The sequence below is a fragment of the Nicotiana tomentosiformis genome, chromosome 5 (assembly GCF_000390325.3).
Source record: "Nicotiana tomentosiformis chromosome 5, ASM39032v3, whole genome shotgun sequence".
Taxonomy (NCBI): domain Eukaryota; kingdom Viridiplantae; phylum Streptophyta; class Magnoliopsida; order Solanales; family Solanaceae; genus Nicotiana; species Nicotiana tomentosiformis.
The window spans coordinates 104,038,860-104,062,042 of NC_090816.1; the positions used below are offsets into that span (position 1 = coordinate 104,038,860).

At 37.0% G+C, this 23,183-nt stretch overlaps 2 protein-coding genes and 2 long non-coding RNA genes across 7 annotated transcripts; 2 read left to right on the forward strand and 2 right to left on the reverse strand.

The window, feature by feature from the left end:
* Positions 1 to 7,949: 7,949 nt before the first annotated feature.
* On the forward strand, positions 7,950 to 11,261 carry LOC138891600 (uncharacterized). Its single transcript, XM_070175181.1, has 2 exons — positions 7,950 to 10,099; positions 10,444 to 11,261. The coding sequence occupies exon 1, from the start codon at positions 7,966 to 7,968 to the stop codon at positions 8,866 to 8,868; it is 903 nt and encodes a 300-aa protein (XP_070031282.1). The 5' UTR covers positions 7,950 to 7,965; the 3' UTR covers positions 8,869 to 10,099; positions 10,444 to 11,261.
* Positions 11,262 to 11,434: 173 nt separating this feature from the next.
* Positions 11,435 to 22,918, reverse strand: LOC104089677 (uncharacterized). Its single transcript, XR_011407972.1, has 4 exons — positions 22,564 to 22,918; positions 14,396 to 18,341; positions 11,978 to 13,975; positions 11,435 to 11,895 (listed from the first exon to the last, which is right to left on the reverse strand). It is a non-coding gene; the product is annotated as an uncharacterized lncRNA (long non-coding RNA).
* On the forward strand, positions 13,866 to 18,214 carry LOC104089678 (BTB/POZ domain-containing protein DOT3-like). Of its 4 annotated transcripts, none has more exons than XM_009594622.4 (6): positions 13,866 to 13,999; positions 14,088 to 14,199; positions 14,786 to 15,669; positions 15,814 to 16,081; positions 16,173 to 16,301; positions 17,620 to 18,214. In XM_009594622.4, exons 1-6 carry the CDS (start codon positions 13,869 to 13,871, stop codon positions 17,983 to 17,985), a joined length of 1,890 nt encoding a protein of 629 aa, XP_009592917.1. In that variant the 5' UTR covers positions 13,866 to 13,868; the 3' UTR covers positions 17,986 to 18,214. The 4 variants fall into 4 exon arrangements, with proteins under 4 accessions (XP_009592917.1, XP_009592920.1, XP_009592919.1 ...); XM_009594625.4 differs by lacking the exon at positions 17,620 to 18,214 and adding an exon at positions 17,232 to 17,318; XM_009594623.4 differs by having other exon boundaries at positions 13,869 to 13,999; positions 14,130 to 14,199.
* LOC138891602 (uncharacterized) lies at positions 18,744 to 22,557 on the reverse strand. The gene is made up of 2 exons (XR_011407973.1): positions 21,616 to 22,557; positions 18,744 to 19,368 (listed from the first exon to the last, which is right to left on the reverse strand). It is a non-coding gene; the product is annotated as an uncharacterized lncRNA (long non-coding RNA).
* Positions 22,919 to 23,183: the final 265 nt, after the last annotated feature.

Here is a 23,183-nt window from a genome sequence, read left to right on the forward strand (position 1 = left end):
CCCGCAAATGCGCAAGGTTGTTCGCACATGCGCAAGATGCACAGAAGCGGAAGGGACTCCGCAGGCGCGAGGGCGCAGATGTGGCCCTTTCGTCGCAGGTGCGAAGGCAGAGGGGGTAAGTGAGTTGCGTAGATGCGCACGTTTTCCGCACAAGCGCACCCGCAGGTGCGAGCCCAGGTTCCGCAGGTGCGGAAATACCTGGGCAGTGATTAAAACCGAAGAGCTTCGCGATTTTTATCATTTTTGGCTTTCCAAACTCGGGTTGGGGCGATTGTTTAGAGCATTTTTGAGGCATTTCTTGAGGTAAGTTTCTTGTGCTTATGTTTGGTCAATAATCTTGTCTTGCCATGTATTTTTTCACCTAGTTAATGTGTATTTAAGGTAGAAATTGAAAGTTGGAGACTAGGGATTTGGGAGTTTGAATTGTGGATTGGAGGACCATTTGGTGTCGGATTTTAGTAAATTTGATATGGTTGGACTCGTGAGTGAATGAGCTTTCTAGTTTCATGAATTTTGTCGGGTTTCGAGACGTGGGCCTCGGGGGCCGGCTTTGAGCCAATTTCAGGTTTTGGCCTAATTTTTGTAGTTTTTCTTGTGCGATTCATTCCATTAGCGCGTATTGATGGTATTGTACTGTTTAGAATAGATTCGATCCATTTGGAGTAGGATACTCGTGGAAAGAACATGATATCAAGTTGATTTGAGCGGTTCGAAGTAAGCGGCTTGCCTAACCTTGTGTTGAGGACTTTCCCCTTAAGATATCTTGATATTATTTGGTGTGTGGGCGCCGTGTACGTGAGGTGACGAGTACGTACACGAGCTATTATTGCAAAAATCATGTTTATCCTTTTAAAATCATAAATTGCTTCTCTTATTAATTGTACTAATATGTTTAATTGTATAGTTTAGACTAGAAAAGCATGCTTACGTGTTTTAACTGCCTAATTGACAGTCTGTGCGTCATGTTCAGTTAAGTCCTTATTTACCTTATCTGTGTCCAGTATAAACTGTATAACTCGATGCCATACCTGTCATTTCATTGTGCGTTGCATATTTAATTTGGGACTACGGACGTATTCCGTGAGATCCCTCTATACTGCATATTTACTTTGGGACTACAGACGTATTCCGGGAGATCCCCCTTGTACTGCATATTTACTTTGGGACTACGGATGTATTCCGGGAGATCCCCTTGTACTGCATAGTTACTTTGGGACTACAGACGTATTCCGGGAGATCCTCCAGCACTGCATATTTACTTTGGGACTACAGACATATTCCGGGAGATCCCCTTGTACTGCATATTCATTTGAAACTACGGGACGGTATCCCGAGAGATTTCCCACAGTGTTTACCTTATTTTGAGCCGAGGGCTCCCTTAACTGTTAAATTTTTGAGAATTTCTTTAACTGTGTTACCGTAAATTCTATATATCTTTTACTGTTTAATTTATTATATTTACTCTGGTAGGGCCTTGACCTGACCTCGTCACTACTCGACTGAGGTTAGGCTTGGCACTTACTTTTACTCATGCCCTTCCCTGCACATGTTTTCGTGTACAGATCCAGGTGCGAGCTATCAGTCTCGGGATTAGTACGTGCTGCTGATTCTAGGAGACTTCAAGGTACCTCTGCTTGCGTTCGCAGATCTTCGGAGTCCCCTTCTACTCCCTCGTCTAGAGATTTTCCTTATTATATTCAGACTTTTGTATAGAGCTACATAGATTATAGCAGCTTGTGACTTAGTGATATTTCGGGTCTTGGGAAATTATTTTGTGTATGCCGAGTGGTACTACTCTTGGCTATTTAAAATATACTGTTTATCTTAAAAATGTTGTGTTTTTCTTTATATTTTTCCGCAAACGTTAGGCTTACCTAGTCGTAAAGACTAGGTGCCATCACGACACCTTATGGAGGGTTAATTTGGGTCGTGACAAGAAGGGAGGTGGGTAGAGGCCGTAGGCGCGAACGAATTCCCGCACCTGCATGACTGCAGAAGCGGCTCGGGGGCCGTAGAAGCGGACAGTGTGAGGGAGGGATGCTTTGCAGAAGCGGCAATATTGCCGCAGAAGCGAGGTTAGCCGCATAAGCGAGGAGGAGCATCGCATCTGCGGAGCCGTAGAAGCAACTAATGGATCGCAAATGCGAAAGGTCATTGTGCAGTGTGTTCTTTTAAGAACAAGATTTGGCCCATTTTCTTTCACTCTCTTTTAGTTTTGGGCGATTTTTGGAGAGCTTCAAGTGAAGGTTTTCATCATCTATGGCAAGGTAAGTTATTCCCACCTATTGTGAGTTAAATACTTGGATTGTGTACGGATATTTACATGGGAAATAGTAGAAATTTGAGATTTTTGTATAAAACTTAGAAATTGGTATTTTTGGATTTTGACCACTAAATTGGACATGGAATTTGGAATAGGTTATATATTTTAGTTTATAGTGTTATGGGTAAAGTTTATATTTGCAAAATTTCCGAGGGTTGACTTTGTATGCTTTTGAGCAAAGTTAAGAATCATTATAAATTGTTAAATTATACGTATTGGGGTATATTTTGATTGGTTTATACGTTGTTTGACTAGTTTTGAAGAGACGGGCATCGGGTTGAGGTGTTTGAGTGGTGTCGGAGCCGGTTATGGAACTTCGGAGTGAGGTAAGTCTCCTGTCTAACTCAGTGTGGAGGAAACTATCCCTAGGTGATGTATTTGTTATGTGCTACTTGTTGCGGGGGTTACGTACATACGAGGTGACGAGAGTCCATACGTAGCTAGATTCATATTATGTCCGGGTAGACTTAGGTTTTCGCCATGTTATAACTGTACTATTTAAGTTGCCTCTTGCCTATTAAATTTCCTTTATTTTACGTTGCGACCTGAGACTAGACTTTTGTAGAGTGATAGACTTGCTATTGTAGAGACTCGATGGGCTTCATGATTGGCCATAAAATAATTGTACTCCTCTTATGAATTTCTCGCGCGTTATGCGTTCTCATCGAAAGTATTTCCCTTAAAATTTATAACTCACACGTCTATTCATGAGTGGGGTCAAGGACCCACCCTCAAAGCTTCTTATTCTAATGGGATCGGTCTGTTCGCCTCGTCAGTATAATAGATACATCTATGGTTCATGCCATTCGACCCTCAGCAGCGCGCACATTATGATGGGATCGGGTTGTTCGCCTAGGCGGGATTATGTAACACACTCTCATGGGAGCAGGCCGTTCGCCTCGGCAATATAATACACGTATATATGGTTCAAAAATATTATGATGGATTGGGTCGTATGCCTCAGAATTTCTATAAAATACTCTTATGAAACCATGCGTAATAATTGGCAAGAAACCAGTATATCTGAGAGATTTTCTTGATTTGACTGTGACAACCTATCTGGTGAGGTTTATTATATATATACTCCGAATGATGAGGTAATTGTTAGCTGAGAGCTTGAGTTATTACTGAGAGGAGACAATACCACATATTTACACTTGTTATTTCGTTTATTTACTCTGACTCACATCTGTTTACTTCTACTGTACCTGTCTTATTAGACCACTAGTAAGTATCGATGTTGACCCCTCGTCACTACTTCTCTAGGGTTAGGCTAGATAGTTACTGGGTATGAATTGATTTACGTATTCATGCTACACTTGCTGCACTTATTGTGCAAGTACATATATGTCTGGTGGTCTTTTGGGCGCAACAACGCGGCTATTGCGAGGACTTTACCGTGAGCTGCATTCCATGTTACGATCCGCAACTTGCAGAGTCTCCATCAGAGTTATTTATATTCTCTTGTCTAAATTGTATTCTAGACAGATGTTGTATTTTATTATATTTCCTAGTTGATGCTCATGCACTTGTGACACCGGGTTTTGGGGGTTCCTAAAGGTTGTTCATTATTGTGGTCCGTATAAATATTATCATTTACCCTGTAAATCCTATTTCATACTTTTTAATTAATGAGAATTATGATTTCAAAATACTAAAATGAGTAATTAATTCAATCAATCACCGTTGGCTTGCCTGACGGCAGTGTTAGGCGCCATCACAACCTTTAGTGGATTTTGGGTTGTGACATGAACTGGTTAAACTTCCAAAAAGCGAAAGATCGCGTAAGTTCAAGTGGGTCTTTAAGGTCAAGAAAGATGGAAACGACAAACTAGTCAGATACAAATCTCGATTGGTGGTAAAAGGTTTCGAACAAAATAGGTATTGAATTTTGATAAAATTTTCTCACCTGTTTTCAAATTGACTTCTATTCGAACAATGTTGAGCTTGGCAGCTAGTCTAGATCTTGAAGTAGAGTAGTTGGACATAAAAACTGCATTTCTACATGGAGTTTTGGAAGAAAAAATCTATATGGAGCAGCCAGAAGAATTTGAAGTTAAGGTAAAGAAACACATAGTGTGCAAGTTGAAAAGAGTCTTTATGGGCTGAAACAAGCGACAAAGCTATTAATACAAGAAGTTTGACTCATTCATGAGAAGTCAAACGTACACCAAAACATTTCCAGATCCATGTATATACTATAAGAAATTTTCTAACAATAACTTGATCATCTTGTTATTATATGTGAATGACATGTTGATTGTAGGACAAAATAAGAAGTTGAAAGTTGAAGGAAGATTTGTCCAAGTCATTTGACATGAAATACTTGGGCCAGCATGAAAAATTCTAGGAATAGAGATTGCTCGAGATAGGACAAATAGAAAGTTGTTACTGTCATAACAGAAGTATATTGAACGTGTACTTAAATACTTCAACATGATGAGTGTTAAACCAGTTAGCATGCCTCTTGTTGGTTATATGAAGTTGAAAAAGATAATGTGCCCTACAACAAAGAAAGATAAAGAAAGCATGGCTAAAGTCCCATATTCCTTTGTCGTTGGGAGCTTAATGTATGCGATGATATGTACCAAACCTGATATTAGTCATGTTGTTAGTGTTGTTAGCAGGTTCCTTGACGATCCTGGGAAAGAATATTGGGAAGTTGTGAAGTGAATACTCAGGTATCTAAAAGGAACCTCAGATGAATGCTTGTATTTTGGGAGATCTGATCTAGTCTTATTGGGCTATACAAATGTTAATATGGCCGGTGATGCTGATAATAAAAAAATCCACTATTGGATAGCTATATACTTTTAGGGGGAGCTATATCATGGCAGTCTAAATTATAGAAGTGTGTTGCACTTTTAACAAATAAAGCAGAATACATTGTCGCTACAGAAGCTAGCAATGAGTTTGTATTACTCAAGTAGTTTCTTCAAGAGCTTGGATTGCATCAAAAGGAGTATGTCGTCTATTGTGACAGTCAAAGAGCAATAGACTTGAGCAAGAACTCCATGTACCATGACAGAACAACGCATATCGATATAAGATATCATTGGATTCGTGAGCAAGTAGAGAACGAATCTTTGCAGGTTAAGAATATTCACACGAGTGAAAATCCTACGGATATGTTGACCAAGATAATGCCACAAGATAAGTTCGAGCTATGCAAAGAACTTGTCGGCATGAACTTTATGGGGTCCATCCCATAAATTGTCATGCGAAAGAAAGAGTTTTCCTTTATCAAAGGTTGCACCGTCCAAATCCAAGCTTGTCAAATATAGATTTGTTTGGCAAGGAAAAGTCAAAAAAGAAGGAAGACAAGTTTGGTTAAGTTTACTATTACTGATATCACCACTGACATCATTGAGAGGTTCTTCACCTCTATAAATAAGGAAGTTCTTTTTCAGTTGTTAGACACACCAAATGGAGAGACAGAAAGTAATTCACAGAGTAAGAAGTAAAATACTTTGTGAGAAAAACATAGAAAGTTTGAGAGGTATTTGTAGTTAGGTGAAAAAATTAAAAGATGATTACTTTTGAGTGTGTAGTGGTCTTGAAGTATTTTACCCGGTATCACAAATTGTAAAATCTTTGCTATAGTGAAATCAGTTGTTTCTCTCCGGCCGTGGTTTTTTCTTTATTCAGAAGGGCTTTTCACTGCTAAATCTCGGTGTCCTTATTTCTCTTATTATTACTGTTGGTTACTATATTGTAGTAATCCGCATTTATTACAGTCGTATACCGTGAATATTATTTTTGGGGGTTATTTCTCCCAACAGAAGACACCAAAGCTTAAAGAGGACAAATGATCCCATACAATCATCCATCACAATTCACAACTGAATGAAGTACTGCATTCCCCCATGTGTATACTTTTCACGGGAATGCCTCGCTCTGTATACATATAGATTGGTCAAAGCAAAGGAAGATCATATCTAAAAAAGATACTTCAGATATGGGATGGACACTACTCAGGAGCTTACGGAAGACAGGTGGGAATGGGATAACCTGAAATTGGTATCCAAATTTCCCGAGCGTTCACCAATGTAGCCATAATATGCATGTTCCCACGTAGAGTGGTAGTGGAACCAAGTAAAAGCAAAAATACTAAGAGGGAGCGGCTAACCTTATAAGCTGGTCAAACTGGTTTATAAGCACTTTTTGACTTATTTAAGCGTTTGATAAATATCCAAAATGCTTATAAGCTAAAATCAACTATAAGTCATAAGTTGATCACCCCCAACTTATGGCTTTTTAGTTTATAAACACTTTTAGTTTGACCAAGACTTTTACTAGTTTATCCTAAATAATATTTTCTAATTCACAAAATTTTATTCCCAATATAAATTTTGTAACTTTCTTTTCATTTCATATTCGTTGTTCATCTTTTTCTATACAAAAATTTTTTTTAATTTATAATCTTTGGTAAAGTTTTAAGGGTATTTTAGTCATTTTACTAAAAGAACTTATCAGCACTTTTCTACCAAACACATCAACTACTTATTATTAGTTTCAGCACGTCTAGCCAAACACGTAAATACTTATTTAAAAAATCAGTTTTAACACTTAAAAATGCTTTTCAGCACTTCGAGCTTACCGGCTATTTACAATCAGCTAATCCAAACGTGCTATAATTAAGCACCAAGCAAATGCTTTAAATATTGTTAACAATTTTCAAAAAAGAAAAATAAAGGTAATGTCAAAATTATATTATAAGAGAGGTTAGTATTACCAAAACAAATCTGGAGAAATTTTCTGAAATTGTCTCTCAAGTAGTATGCAAGATAGGAACAGTTGTTAAAGGGAAATTGTCAAAACCCAAAGCATTAGGAAAATATATGTGTAGATATCATATTTGGCCAAACTTCTAAAATCAGCTTATTGTGAAAAATATTTTTTTTAAAAGTTACTTTTCAAAAAAGTACTTTTGTTGAGAAGTAATTTGTGTTTAATTGCTTATAACATGTTTGGTCAAGCTTCTAAAATTATCTTATTTTTAAAAGTATTTCTCAAAAGTACTTTTCAAAAAAGTACTTATGGTGAGAAGTAGTTTAATTATATTTGATTAATTAATTTTAAAATCACTTTTAAGCAACAATAGTGTTTGGCCAAAATTTTAAAAAGTATTTCTAAGTTTATTTTCTCAAAAGTGTTTTTCAAAAAAGTGATTTGGGGAAGAAACTATTTTTTCTGCTTCTCAACAAGTGCTTCTACTCAAAAGTATGTTTTTCCTTCTAAAAACTTGGTCAAACAACTTAATTTTGAAAAAAAATTCATTTGACAAAAAAAACACTTTTAGTCTAAAAGAAACTTAATCAAACGGACTATTTATTTTAAAAATACTTTTGACCATCAATTAGTATTTAACTAAAATTTTTTCTAAGCTTAAGTTTCTCAAAAATAGTTTTCGAAAAAGTATTTTTCGAGATAACTTCCCCGTACCCACTTGTGATATCATATTGGATTAGTTGTTATACTTTAGCAACTACTTTTTTTTTTTCTCTAAAAATATTTTTGCTTTTATTCAATTTTTTGTTTCTTCTAAAAACTTAGTCAAATTTAAAAAAAAAATACTTTTAACCTAAAAGTAAAATCCTTTTCGAAAGGGGACATCACTGCATCAGTGTAGTCCCATCGCCATGGGCACAGAAGGAGACAAAAGGAAAAGGAGCAGAATAGCTGACGAACAAAGTAGTAGTAACAGTTTGAATTTGGCGTCGTTGCCTGAAGATCTTCTTTGTCACATCTTCTCTTACTTCACTAGCAGGGAATTGGTTTCAACAGTTTGTTTGGTTTCCAAGAGATGGCATCGCCTCGGAAAATCTTGCTTAGCAATTCTGGATTACAGCGTCGAACCATTATTAAGTATCGTCGACCAGATTGAAGTAGATAGTATTGGACTTTCTACTTCAATTCCAATTCAACTCAGTCGTAGACTCCAAGGGGAAATCACTCAGTTTAATCATGTCATGAAATCGTTAGCGAAGCATAACTTCAGTGAGTTGTTCCTTCACTTTGTTAACATTAAAACTATGCCTTCCGTCCTTAACAACTCCAATTTCCTTTCCGTCCTGCATTTAACTGATTGCCAATTCCCTAACCTGCATTTTTCTGCGGTTCCCACCTTGTTTTCTTTGCAGCAATTACTTCTCTATAACGTTGTTATTGAACATTCCCAGGATTTCTTCCTTAACCTTTCCCAAAAGTGTCCTTATATTGTGGAATTGACTCTCACTAACTGTACTGGATGTGAGTATATCGACTTACCTGATGGTCAGTATAATAAACTAAAGAAACTCCGGGTGCATAATAGTTACTCAAAATATAGTCTTGGTTATGGTTACTCAGAAATATATATGTTGCAAAGGGTAAGAATTGCAGCACTAAATCTGGAGAGGTTTTACCTTTACTATAACGGAAAGTATCAGATTGACTTAGATATTGTGTATCCACTTTACGCCACCATCAACATCACATTGTTTCTTATAAAAGAGATAGCAGATGATAAGTTAACTAAACTAGGAGAACAAATGGCAATTTGATTAGTTTGTCTATCATATGATAGTTTAACGAAAGCTGGCTTTGCAGCCAAAATTTAATCTGCTCTGCCCTTCTTCAGTTACTTCACAATCCAACTTTCAGTGGGAAAGAATGGATTGTTTCTTCCTCCATCCAAATGCCCAACTTGTGAAGCTTCTGTATTAGTTGTTTATGTAACGACCCGACTTGTCATTTTAAGAATTTACGCCCCGTTCAGTGACTTAAGGTCTCGAGCAGTTTCGCAATATGTATTATGACCCGCGGGTGTGGTCGAGTTTGATTTTTCGGAAGATTCAGAATTTATTTGGAAGAACAATTCTTATTTAGAAGCTTAAATGGAAAGAGTTGACCGGGGAGTTAGACTTTTGAGCAAACGACCCCGCAATGGAATTTTGATGGTGTCAATAGCTTCGTATGATGATTTCGGACTTAGGCGTATGTTCAGATTTGGATTTGGAAGTCCGTAGGACAATTTGACGCATTTTGGCGAAAGTTGGAAAATAGAAGATTTTTGGAAAGTCCTACCGAAGGTTGAATTTTCGATAACGAGGTCGGATTTCAATTCCGGAAATTGGAATAGCTCCATTACGTCATTTATGACTTGTGTGCAAAATTTGAGGTCATTCCGAATTGATTTGATATGTTTCGGCGCAAAATATAGAAGTTGGAAGATTTGAAAAACTTATAATTCGATTCGATGCGCGATTCGTAATTTCGGCGTTGTTTGATGTGGTTTGAAGCTGCGACTAAGTTCGTATTGTATTTTGGGACATGTTGGTATAATTGGTTGAGGTCCCGAGGGCCTCGAGCGAGTTTCGGATGGTTAAACGGACCAAAATTGTGCTTGAAGGAATTCTGGAATTTTTCCAGTTCTGGTACAATCGCACCTGCGATGGAAATGGTCGCAGGTGCGCGACCGCAAAAGCGACAAAATGGTCGCAGATGCGGCCTGGAGTGAAAAGGGCAGAGGTCGCAGGTGCGATGCATTTACCGCACCTGCGTGAGCGCAGAAGCGGAAGCTCTTCCGCAGGTGCGAGGGCAGTGCCAGTAGACGTCGCAGAAGCGAGAATTTGCGCGCAAAAGCGAGCTCGCAGGTGCGATAAAATGGTTCGCAGGTGCGAAACTGGGCAGAATGTTAAGGACGAAAAATGGTCATTTTGCCATTTTTCGATTGAGATTTTGGAGCTCGGTTTTTGGGCGATTTTGGAGGAGTTCTTCAAGACTTTGACTTGGGTAAGTGTTCTATGTCCTAAAGTGATTATATTTCATGAATCTATGGTTATATTCATCGTTTAATTCGAGTTTAATGGAGGAAATGAGAATTTTTGTAAAAACTCTTCCAAAAACGAAAATTTAAGATTTGGAGGTCGAGTTGTTATCGAAATTTGATAAAATTGGTATGGTTGAACTCGTATTGGAATGGGTGTTCGTATTTCATGAAAATTATGTCGAGTTCCGAGAGGCGGACTCCGCGTTGACTTTTGTTGACTTTTTAGAATAAATTTTCAAATCGACGTTTTATTATCCGGAATTGTTTCCGATGAATTTTAATGAAGTTATGCAATTAATTTTGATAGATTTGAACTGTCCGGAGGTCAATTCAAGCAAGAAGGCTATTTTGGAATATCGGCCTAACTTCAAAAAGGTAAGTATCTTGTCTAACCTCGAGCGGAGGAATTACTCCTTAGGCATCGAGTCTTATGTGCCATTTGTGAAATGTGAAAAGCCGTGTACACGAGGTGAGGAGTACGTACCTGGGCTTATATGTGCAAAATTTATTGTGTATCCGCTTTGCAGCCAGAATTTAATCTGCTCTGCCCTTCTTCAGTTACTTCACAATCCAACTTTCAGTGGGAAAGAATGGATTGTTTCTTCCTCCATCCAAATGCTCAATTTGTGAAGCTTTTGTATTTGTTGTTTACTTTTTCTTATTCCTATTGCAGCTCGGAATAGTCCCTCTGAACTTCCATTGGTAAATTATCTTTTTCAAGTTCTTCTTTTAAGGGACTAGACCTCCTCCTTCGTAGATGACCAACTACTTTTCTCGTCTGACTCGTCATAACTTGCTATGTGATCTTACACGTGTACTGCATCCATACTCTATTTGTAATTTAGGAAGGGTATGAACATGTATATAAGGTTACAGGTCTGTCTTTTGTGCATGTATGTTCTTCCGCAACCTCAGGTTATAGCACTCATTTTGCCTTGGTTTTGCTAGATCCATGTAAGAGTTCTTGAGTGCTCAATGTGTTAGATGTATTATTCAGATATTCTCTGTCAGCATTTGTGTGATCTGTGGTGAATATGGTGTTCAAATTTCTGAAAGGAGGTGAAGGAAACAAACAACTAGCCATAATATAAGCAGTATGAATATTTCAGATTTATCCGTCCAAAATATGAAAATAAAGATTAGTAGACTAGCTTCTAGTTTGTCCTTTTTATTGAATGGGTGAGATTGCTTCTAGGTTAATGTGATGATGGGATATTTTATGCCAAAAATTGAAAGGATGAAACAGCGAGCTAGTATACATATTTGTTGACGAATTGTAATTTTGTGACTTTTGATGCTTGGTGTTCATTTTCTAGGATAGGCATTATAGAAGTTAGCTTTAGTAGTTCCATTCATTTTCCCGTGGAAACTTGTCAAGTTAAACGGAAGCTAATCTAGCTCTAGCTTAAGATTTTTAGCCTTGTTGATATCTATGAAGTTTTAAACAGGAAACTGAAGCGTAATCTAGTATAGTTTACTGCTGGTATGATGGTTGGTGAGGAACTAAGGATCTTGACACTGAATATGTCCTATAAGATTGAGGACGCATTCACGGCTTTTATTCTACATTAGCAGGATCAAGATATTTAGGCTCAGATATCTCAAAGCAGAGGATATTTTACATGGATAACAATTCTTAAAGGTCAACCTGTCATATTTTGAGCTGCATGTGTAAGTTGGGCATACAAGGTCATTCACATGGGCAATTTCCAGCACACGCCTCTTGTTTTCTAGAGCTTTGAGGTAAGGACTGGTGATGCTGCATACAGAATGGCCATCTTAAACATCTGCAGGAGGAACTTGAAACTAACAGTTTCTTCTTAAGGATGCAGTATACTAACCTGCAGACTCTGTAGTCTGTATGATTGTCCTGTGCTTCGTATTCTTTCCATCTCAAATCATTTTCTCTATTACCGTATTTCCTGTTCCTTCTGTTTCAGTTTCCATGCTTGCGAACAATTTTTCCCCGTTAAAACTCTCTTTATTTATCTTAACAGGCCACTGAATAACACTCTCCATATGGTGAGTAACAGGCCTGAAAGATATGCTGAATTCCAGTTGGTATTGTTACTCCAAATTTACGTTCAATTAGATATGCTGGTGCAGGAATTACTAGGAACTTTGCTCCCATCAATGCTTCTAGTTTGTTTTTAACAAGGAAAGGTTTTGACTTCCCGTTCCTCTTCCTATCTTAGACATCCTTTATTTTCCCTTAATCTGAAATAGTTCAAGGGCAAAATTGGCCTTCCCCCCTTGTTCCGAAGCAACCGTTAGACGTAAGAATATTTTTGAGCTACTTGGCTAGTGGGGAGGGTAGCACGAAGGCATGTTTGTGCCCAAAACGAAAGAATGGGAAAATGTTATTCATTGATCCGGGGTATTTTTGGCCATTTTCCGAATGATACAACAAAGATAAGCATAACTCAAATGCCACTTGAATATCTTAGTTCTAGTTAATATCCCCACCCTTTCATTTCTACTTGTTTTTTTTTAGTAGAAGAGTTTGTAAGAAGGAAAAATAAAGCTAATTTTAAACGTTTTATTTTAGTCATTCTCCACCATAGGGACTGGCTTCAAGCCTTCAATTAAGCTTGTTCTCCACCTTAGAATCCAAAATACACTTCCTAATATAAACTGGTGAAATTCAAACATAACCAGATTTACAATTGATAATTAAAAAATAGCAACAGTTTCAAAAGTAATCGAAATTTAGTCATTTTTCGTGTAAAGATAAAATCTGAACAAAAACACTATTAAAAATTCGGAAATAATATGCTGGAGTTCGAAATTTTTACATATACTGATGAGCTTCCAGCATAATATGCTGGAATTTTATAATGTACGGGAGTTCCATCATGATATGTTAGAAGTTTATATGCAGGAGCTCCATAATCCCGCATATTATGCTAGAACTTTCTGTGTCCTGGAGTTTCAACATAATATGCTGGAAGTTTATACGCAAGAGCTCCATAATCTAACATATTATGCTGGAACTTTTCGTGTTTCAGCAAAACATTGGCTATTTTTCAATGACTTCGCAAACACTTGCTATTTTTCGATCATTTGTCCAAAAAATGGCTAGCCCGTGCTATTTCCACAATATAAACAGTAAAGCATAATGGCAAAATTTGTTTTATACCATTCACTGCAGAAATAAACTAAGAGTAGTAGATAATTCTTCCGAAGTTAGTTTGCAGTATCTTCAATGCGAAAAAGATTACGCAAACACTAAGACCCACTATAGGGAAGCTCTAGTGGTATTCACATATTTGGTCCTGTCACAACTCCCAGATACTACAATAATAAGTTTTACCTTAATATACACAAGTAGAAGACAACCAAACATTAAGATGGTGCCATAAAATGCAGGTAGATAGACTATTCTTTCAACAATTAATTGCAACAACTGTCTCACATTCGTCTAACCCACAAAATGATCACTTGGGCAAATGATTAGACTCTACGTGGTTTTCGCTCAAAATTGACCTCACAGACAACATTCTCACTGTCCTCCTGATCTTAATCAAATTGTCTCTAGAAATAATATCAAGTTTGTCACACTGAACTTCAATGCAAGTTGAGAAACCATCCCAGCAAACTTTGAGTTGTCCTTTAGTTCCCGCCACAGACTCATTTTTCACATTTACTCAAAGCAGTCCCCACCAAAACTCAATCTTTTTATCAGATGAACTTTCTTGAATGACTAGTCATATGCAGTAAAGACAACTTACAATGCAGAAGTCCATTCAGCTGGATCGGCCAGAAAGCCCCCGAAATGATTCTAATGGTACCAACCACGTCCACAACCAACGCATAGTTGAAACTGAAACAGCTGACGGCTTCAAGAAGAAAGAACAATCATGGTAAGAATCTTAAAACCGTAAGCTTCAGTTTTTAGTTTGATCATGTAATTTTCCCATACTAAAAAAAACATTTCCTTTTTTGTTTTAGCTTTTGTTTGTTTGTTTGTTTGTGCTTTTCATCTGTTTTCAGGTTTGCGACTTGTCAGATTCCAACTGATCTCTCAATTCAAGTTGAAGATGTCACCTTCCACGTTCACAAGGTAACTACGGAGATTATATCCAAACTAATCGAAGCTTATAATTCATACGAAAGAATTCAGATAGGAAGCACCATAACTGGAAATAACAACAAAAGAGAGTAAGTTGCTTTTCCTAATTAACACACGAAGAACATGATTATAATTCTATTCAATCATTAAGAATATACTGCTGTATAAGGTGTCAATATACGATCACCTGTATAATTCCAAAAGAAGCCTTCCTTGACTTATCATTGAAATAACCTTGTAACATTCTTACCAGCTTGGGAGAACAGAACAAGAAAGTGAAGAACCTGAAAAAAGGTTAAAAGAGTGCTGCAATAATAAAAGAGTTTAGAAAATAAAAAGAACAAACTAGGAGTCAGCAGTCAGAAAGAGAATAATAAAAATACAAACAAGTGAAGCAATATAAAAGAGAATTTTAAGCCCCTTTTTTCACTTCTTGGAGTTCTGCAATAATGTATTCATACCCAAAAAAAAAGGAACAAAAGAGTGCTGCAATGTTGTGATTACCTGTTATTTACCTATCCTCACACATTCACCGGCTTATGAGAAGTTGATTCAAGTTCATATACTCCTGAAACAGTATCCACTGGTTTCAAAGTGTGGCTACCTAAGAACAGTTGAGCTTCCGCCGCCAAATTCACATTTAGGTTATGACCTCAAACTTGAAAAGTTTCCAGGCGGATCTGAAACTTTTGAGATCATATTGAAATTCTGTTATGGCCTACCTATAAGCCTGAACCCTGACACTGTCGCAGCAACAAGATGTGCCTCAGAATTTCTAGATATGACAGAAGCAATGGAAGATGGAAACTTAATTGCCAAGACAGAAGCCTTCTTCACATTTGTAGTCCTCTCATCATGGAACGACACCGTCACTGTCCTTAGATCATGTGAGATTCTATCACCATGGGCAGAAAACCTTCAGATTGTTAGAAGGTGTTGCGACTCAATCATTTCGAAGATTTCCAGAGGAAATTCAGCTGAGGAGATGCTGATTGAAGAGAACTGGTGGTTAAAAGATGTTACTACTCTCCATATTAGCCATTTCTTACGGATAATCACAGCACTGAGGGCAAAAGAAATGAAGCCTGAAATCATTGGCTCATGTATCATACGCTATGGGGAAAAATGGTTGCCAAGCACGGACACCAAAACAGAAGGAACAGGAAAGTATGGTAACAGAATAAATGATTTTCAAGTCATGAGTGGGAGGAAGCAAGAAACGAACATTGGACAGAATAAGGAGCGTAGGACAATCATAGAGAGTCTTGTTAGTATACTGCCTCCTCAAAAGGAAGCTGTTCCTTGCAAGTTCCTCCTGTGGATGTTAAAGAAGGCTATTGTGTATGCAGCATCACCAGTTCTAGTTTTAGAGCTCGAGAAAAAAATCGGCATGGTGCTGGAAAATGCCAGCGTGAATGATCTTCTGATCCCTACTAATTCAGTAGGTGAACAAACAATAGAGTGAGTTTCTATCATTTGATTTAGCACATTGCTCTAAAGGTCAATCTTTCAATTTTCATCTCCGTACTAATTCAGTGATTTCTATCATATCATTTGAGGATTCCAACATAGAGTCTTACCAAATTCCGTTAATGGTTCATCCAGTTCAACTGAAAAACAGACCATGCACAATTTAGAAGCTGTACAAAGGATTTTGGATTATTTCTTGATATACGAAAAACAACAGCTACAGCAACAAGGATTGAAGTCTACAGCATCGAATATCAGTAAACTGGTTGACAGCTACCTAGCAGAAATTGCAAGTGATCCCAATGTCTCCATCGACAAGTTCCAAGTTTTAGCTGAATCTTTGCCACGAGAAGCTCGAGCAAGTCATGATGGCCTCTATCGAGCCATTGATACATACCTCCAGGTCTCTCTCTCTCTCTCTCTCTCTCTCTCACTTATATACTTCCTGATTTACAATTAGATTAAGAATACTAGTGGTTTAATATTTTCCATAGACTCATCCTTCATTGTCAGAGCATGACCGTCGAAGGCTGTGCAAGATTATGGACTGTGGGAAGTTCTCACTTGACGCATGCGCACATGCAGCACAAAATGACAGGTTGCCTCTAAGAATTGTTATCCAGGTATAACTGCAAAAAGATTTCGAGTCCTAAACATCACGATCGAGCTAAACTATATAAAAGCCGACAATGAGCCCTTCATATTGTAAGGCATATTCAGTCTCTAGATCCTTACCAAGCATCATGGCAGAAGTAAACAATAGCATAATACAATTCAGTTTCTTACTTAAAACTTTCTAGATGTCAACAAGTCCAGAGTCTTACGCTAGAGCAAGTTAGCTTTTATTTGACTTTGCAAAGTTGAATGGTGAAATAAGTGGATATAATAGCGCTAACTTCTATGGCACCCGGAAGTGTGGCCCAGTGGTCAATGAAGTGGGTTGACAACTATGAGGGCTCAGACTCAAATCCCAATCGAGGCAAAAAATACTAGGTGAGTTCTTCCCATTTGTCCGAACTTTGTTGGGTAGAGTTATTCGGTACCTACACTGGTGGGAGGTAGCAGATACCCGTGGAGTTAGTCGAGGTGCGCGCAAGCTAGCTCGAATACCACGATTATCCAAAAAAAAAAATAGAACTAACTTCTATGTGCCAATCCTAGAAATGTGCAGGCATCAAAAGCCTCAAAATCACAATTTGATAGTCTTACACATTAATTAGCTTGCCATTGCATCCTTTTATTTTTAGGCACAAAATGCTCGAAACCAAATATTGTAAAATTCAAACCTAGAAGCATCTGACCCATTTAGGTAAAAGACAAATTAGAAACTAGTCTACCAATCTTTATTTTCTTACTTTGAATGGCTAAATCTGAAATAGTCCTCCTGTGTATCTTAGGGCAAGTTGTTTGTTTTCCTCGCCTCTTTTTCGAACAATATATCAGATATATGAACACCTTATCCACCTCAGAATTCAGATAACACCAATACTATTAGCACATGCAACAAAAGGACCAGAAGAATAGACCTTATCTGAACATACTAGATGCATCAGGACATGGTGGAGCTTCATAGAACCAGCAAACATGTGAAACTTGAGGCACATATCTGGAAGAAAGCTGCAGGAGTGAAATTGCAATAAGAATGTCTAAGATGGATTGCTCTCGTGGGTGAAAACTTTGGATATCAGGGTTCAAATCACAACGGAGACAAAAAAATGCTAGGTGATTTCTCTCCATCTGCCTAAGTTTGGTAGGCAGAACTACTAGGTGGGAGGGAGTAGGTGTGGTAGAACAATGGAGATGCGAGCAAGCTGAACCCAACACACCGTAAGGGTTATCAAAAAATAAGCTTGCAAAAAGACATATATGTACCAAAACAAGACCAAATAGCCTTCTAAACATGCTCATAAACTTATGAATTAAAAAGAGAGAAACTTGCAGGTTTTGTTCTCAGAGCAAGTGAAGATGAAGGCTGCAATACAAGGGAAAGACTATATAGCAAGTGATGACGAGTCAGACAAGGAAAGTAGTCAGTCACCTTCCAAGAAGGAGGTCAAGTCCCTTAAAGAAGAACTTGAAAAAATAAAGATACAAATGGAAGAGCTTCAGAGGGACTACTCGGAACTGCAACACGATTATGAAAAAGTAAACAACAAAAATAGAAAAACAACCTGGACTTTTGGGTGGAGGAAGAAAAAATCTGCTCTTTCCGATGGAAAACTGGATAGAGAAGTAACTGAAGAAGGCCATTATAGATCAAATGTAGGCTGTAAAGCGGGCTCTCGTCGAAGGCAGTCTATATCCTAAGATCCTATAGTTGTGCTTCTTATCAGATCAGACAGAGTGTCAAATTACAAAGTGTTCATCTAATTTAATGAACTCGTCATCTACCATCTTGTTTGTAAGTAACTATGTAATAATGTTATCACTAATGGTCAGTGGCGGACCCAGGATTTTGTGCAAGCGGGTTCAATCTTAGAAGTACATAACTTTAGTCGTAAAATAGTAGTTGTCAAGTGGGTTCAAATAAAATATTTATACAAAATTTACACAGCTTTAATCATAATTTATACATATACACAGTATTATTTTTTGATGAAGCGGGTTTAACTAAACCCGCTTGCCACCACGTGCGTCCGCCCCATTAGTAATGGTTGCATCACCTGCATAATGCAGAAACACAGTCATTTTATCTAAGTGGCATTTATACTTCACAACAGAACCAGTATCTTCTGTTCAACAGATCAGGATCCCATCATTTCCCTATAAAGAATAGAAATCAATCATATCACACTTCCAGTAAAAAGTCCTCTTGATCTTGAAGATTTCTTCTTTCTTTGATCAATTGTTTTATGTAGCTGTGGCTTCCCACAACAAAAAAAAGAAGAAAAAGGAGGAGGAGATATGAACTTCCTAATACACATTTTTAGCCTGACAATGATAAAGAGAAGTCTGACCTCATTTCTTCTTGCACCGGGCAAGCTTTCTCATTTAAAAATTGGAGATTACTAAATCACAAACAGTTTATTCAACACAATTTCAAGTACCATCTGTGATCATCCATGTAAGAAACAATACAAAAGAAACTCATCATATTCCAGCTTTTAACTCACAATCAAATTATCTCCAATGAATGAAGGTAAATACATAGAACTTCAAAGTTCAAACAATTATAGAGAAGTTGACACCAGGATAATACACCACCATTACTAAACTGAGCTATGGAAGCACTTAACCCAAAAAACTCTCTGACAAAGATCTCCTCATTCCAATTGAGGAAACCTACCTAGCAGCATAAGACCTCATACTGCTCCATGGGAACTTTGCTGGTGCTGCACCAACATTACTCCGATCTCCATCATAGCCACGACTAGTGCTCGTCTCTAATTTAGACCTCCCACATTTCTTCCCGTCAAGCCAATGCATCTTCTTAGGTTCATCATCCTCAACACTGCTAGATTTTGATTTCTTGCTCGTATTCTTCTTCTCCTCTTCGAGTATCCGGACTGGATATAGATCCGATGAGATAGACAACGGGTTCTTAAGAGTAACATATGCTTTTTTATAGTCTGGTTTAGCTATCAACAACCCACCTCTCTTCTTCTTCTTCTTCTTCCCATCCATGTTAAGGGTTTAGACCTTCTCCACCTCAAATCCGTATGGTGACTCCAAATTTCTCTTTATCTCAATCTGTACAAATAATCCAACGCACCTTTGATACTAAGTTCTTCGTTCATATTTCAATTTAACTTGTATGAATTAGTATTTCTCTCGTTTTGTCAATGTGTATATAAAAATCCTAGAAACTTCTTGAAGCTAAGTTTCCAAATCATATTTTCATATCACTTGTATGAAAAAATACCTCTTTATTTCGATCTAGTATCGAAAAATAAAAACTCTATATGTTACACGTTTAAGAAAAAAATGAACTTTTTACAAAAGCTAAATATGCTTAAAATATAAAAATACTCTAGCAATGACTACAGAAAAAAATGTATAGCAAAGTTTTTTGGAGTGCTTTTTATGTCTATGTACATAAAATTCCAATAAAATCCTAAAAGCAACTAATACCCATCACAATTCTAAAACTAAATGCTTAAAAGAATTCCTCCTTTTATCTGAACAAATGAATAAAAATTTCCAAGAGAACTTTTGAAACTAAGTTTTGAAATAATGCATCAATACTAAATGCATCAATACAACAACCACCCAGTATCTACGTTGTTAGGATCGGAAACCCGGGTAGTGCGGAATATAGCCAAACAACGGTATAATGGCAATAACAAAGACAATGGAAGTTGATAACAACGACAATTAAAGTAGATAAAGAAGACACAAATTTAACGTGGTTTGGTCAAAGTGACCTACGTCCACAAGCGGAGTGTGGCAATTTACTATAACAATAAGAGTACAAAAGAGAGTACAAAATTAGAATAAATATTCTAATTAATCCCAAATACCCTAAGAGAATAACCTCACAAGATCACTCCAAAGAAAGGGTTCACACAAGTGTTTCCCAACACTAACTCTCATACAAAACACTCTTAATAAAGGAAGAAAGGAAAAAACAAGAATTGAAGACAAGTCTTGTTGGTGTATCTACAAATGAGGAGAAACTCCTCTATTTATAGCAAGAAATTCTTAGCCTAATAATGGATATTATGTCATGGCAAATGTCATGATCCACAAATTTATTATAATGGATATTATGTCATGGCAAATGTCATGAACCACAATTTGTTATAATGGATATTATGTCATGGCAAATGTCATAAAAAATTGGCCATATTACAAATCTCCACCTTGGCCTAATTTTGGCTGATATAGTAAATTTGTTCCACCTTCTCCGCAAAAGCCCCAATGGGCATATGTCAAAATTTAATGCCATCAAAATCAGACAAGTTGTCTGATACCGAAACTGTAGTAGGGCCTATAACAGTGGAGCCCAATAAAGTATACAACGAACCAGATCTGTGTGCTTTCATGATCACAAGAGCATCTTGAAATTTTTTTAAAACTCCACCTTCACTAGTGAATTTGCACCCAAGGGATTCTAAAGTGCCCAAAGAAATGAGATTTTTCTTCAACTCAGGAACATATCTAACATCGGTGAGAGTTCTCACCACATCATCGTGCATTCTGACCCGAATTGTACCTTTGCCAATAACGTTACAAGTAACATTGTTACCTAGTTGACAACTCCACCTGCAACAAAATCATATGTAGAAAACAAGTCCCTGCTAGGACACATATGATATGAACAACCGGAATCTAAAATCCACTCATTGTCTAATCTGAAACTAGTTTCAGTTGCTAAAAATATAGTTCCCTCAATCTCATCAGTTGCTACACTAGCTTCGGCGGTGTCAGTATTTTTGTGCTAATTTTTTCTTCTTTTATGCTTTTCTTTATTTTTCAGTTTATAGCATTCAGAAATATTGTGCCCTTTCTTATGACAATAGCGACACTCTAAATTATTGTATCTGGAATTGGAGTCGGATTTGCCCCTAACAAACAAGCCAACTCCCGCTTGAATTCAACTAGCTTCCCCAGTAACATTACTATCTATCTGTTCTTTTGATTTTAAGATAGATTTAATATCCTTATAAGAGATATTATCCTTTGCATAAAGCATAGTATCTCTTATATGCTTAAAAGATGGGGGTAGAGAACAAAGCAGTAACACGGCTTGATCGTCATCTTTAATTTCAGCATCTATATTACTCAAATCCATAAGAATGGAATCAAAGGTGTCAAGATGAGAGAGAATAGAGGTACCTTCACCCATACGAATTGTATAAAGTTTTTGCTTCAGGTAAAGTTTATTTTCCACCGTCCTCTTCATATATAAGGTTTTCAATTTTTCTCACATGCCTTTGGCTGTGGTTTCTACAGAAACTTCACGTAAAACCTCATTTGAGAGATTTAAAATGATACCTGCTTTTGCCCTTTTGTCTATGACGGCAAACTCCTCATCCGTCATTTTATCCGGCTTCTTCTCCTTTCCTTGCAACGCCAAGTCTAAGCCATCCTGAATTAGGATAGCTTCCATCTTTAATTGCCACATTCCGAAGTTTGCACTTCGGTCAAATTTCTCAACACAGGTCTTTGTTCGAGTCATATTGGCTACTGAAACAAACCCGGTTTGATCCGGCTCTGATACCAATTTGTTAGGATCGGAAACTCGGGTAGTGCGGAATATAGCCAAACAACAGTATAATGGCAATAACAAAGACAATGTAAGTTGATAACAACGACAATTAAAGTAGATAAAGAAGACACAAATTTAACGTGGTTCGGTCAAAGTGACCTACGTCCACAAGCGGAGAGGGGCAATTTATTATACAATAAGAGTACAAAAGAGAGTACAAAATTAGAGTAAACACTCTAATTAATCCCAAATACTCTAAGAGAATAACTTCACAAGATCACTCCAAAGAAAGGGTTCACACAAGTTATTCACAACACTAACTCTCATACAAAACATTCTTAATAAAGGAAGAAAGGAAGAAACAAGAATTGAAGACAAGTCTTGTTGGTGTGTCTACAAATGAGGAGAAACTCTCGATTTATAGCAAGAAATCCTTAGCCTAATAATAGATATTATGTCATGGCAAATGTCATGATCCACAAATTTGTTATAATGGATATTATGTCATGGCAAATGTCATGAATCACAAATTTATTATAATGGATATTATGTATGGCAAATGTCATGAAAAATTGGCCATATTACATACGTTAAAAAGATTCCTTTTTTGACTTAAGAAATATTGCATTCTCTTTTCTCAATATGCACGTAAAATTGCAAGAGATCCATGAAATTAAGGTTCAAGATCATATTATTTTACACTAAAATATAAAAAAATTCTCAGAAGTTGTTACCTTTGAAGCAGAGGGGATTGTTTTTAGGGAAATTTCAGTGATATTAGAGAAAGAGGAAGGCATGAGGAGCTTAAGGGGGAAATTAGCAAAGTTCACAATTCTTCTTCCCAAACGACTTCCCATGTTTTCTCCCGTGTTGAGCAGTGAATGGGAACTCTCAACAATGTGGTCTTAAGCTGAAAGATGAACAAAAAATTGCAGAAATATGTAGTACTTTTTTGGGATTTTTCATTTTTGACCCCCACTTATTCTAAGGGTAGAATTTTAAGGTCAAATATTAAATGTATTATACTTGGAGCAGAGGGAAAATACAGTTAAAGTTAAAAGTTCTGTCCATAGGTAACCGGGAATAAAAATTCAACATCATCCATTTTGACGACTATTTATGTACTTTACCCCTTTCGGCCTGGGTTGGGTTGACGGGCCTTAAATTCTATGGACTGTCTAGTACGAAAAATGTCTAAATAGCGTGGGTTGGCAGTTTTAGCACTAGTAACTAAAACATAATCAGTATTTGTAAAGTAATTAAAAAATATTCACTATTTAATACGAAAATAAAATCTTTATATCATATTATGTTGTATGTGAATTTCAGCATATTATGCTGGAGTTCGAACTTT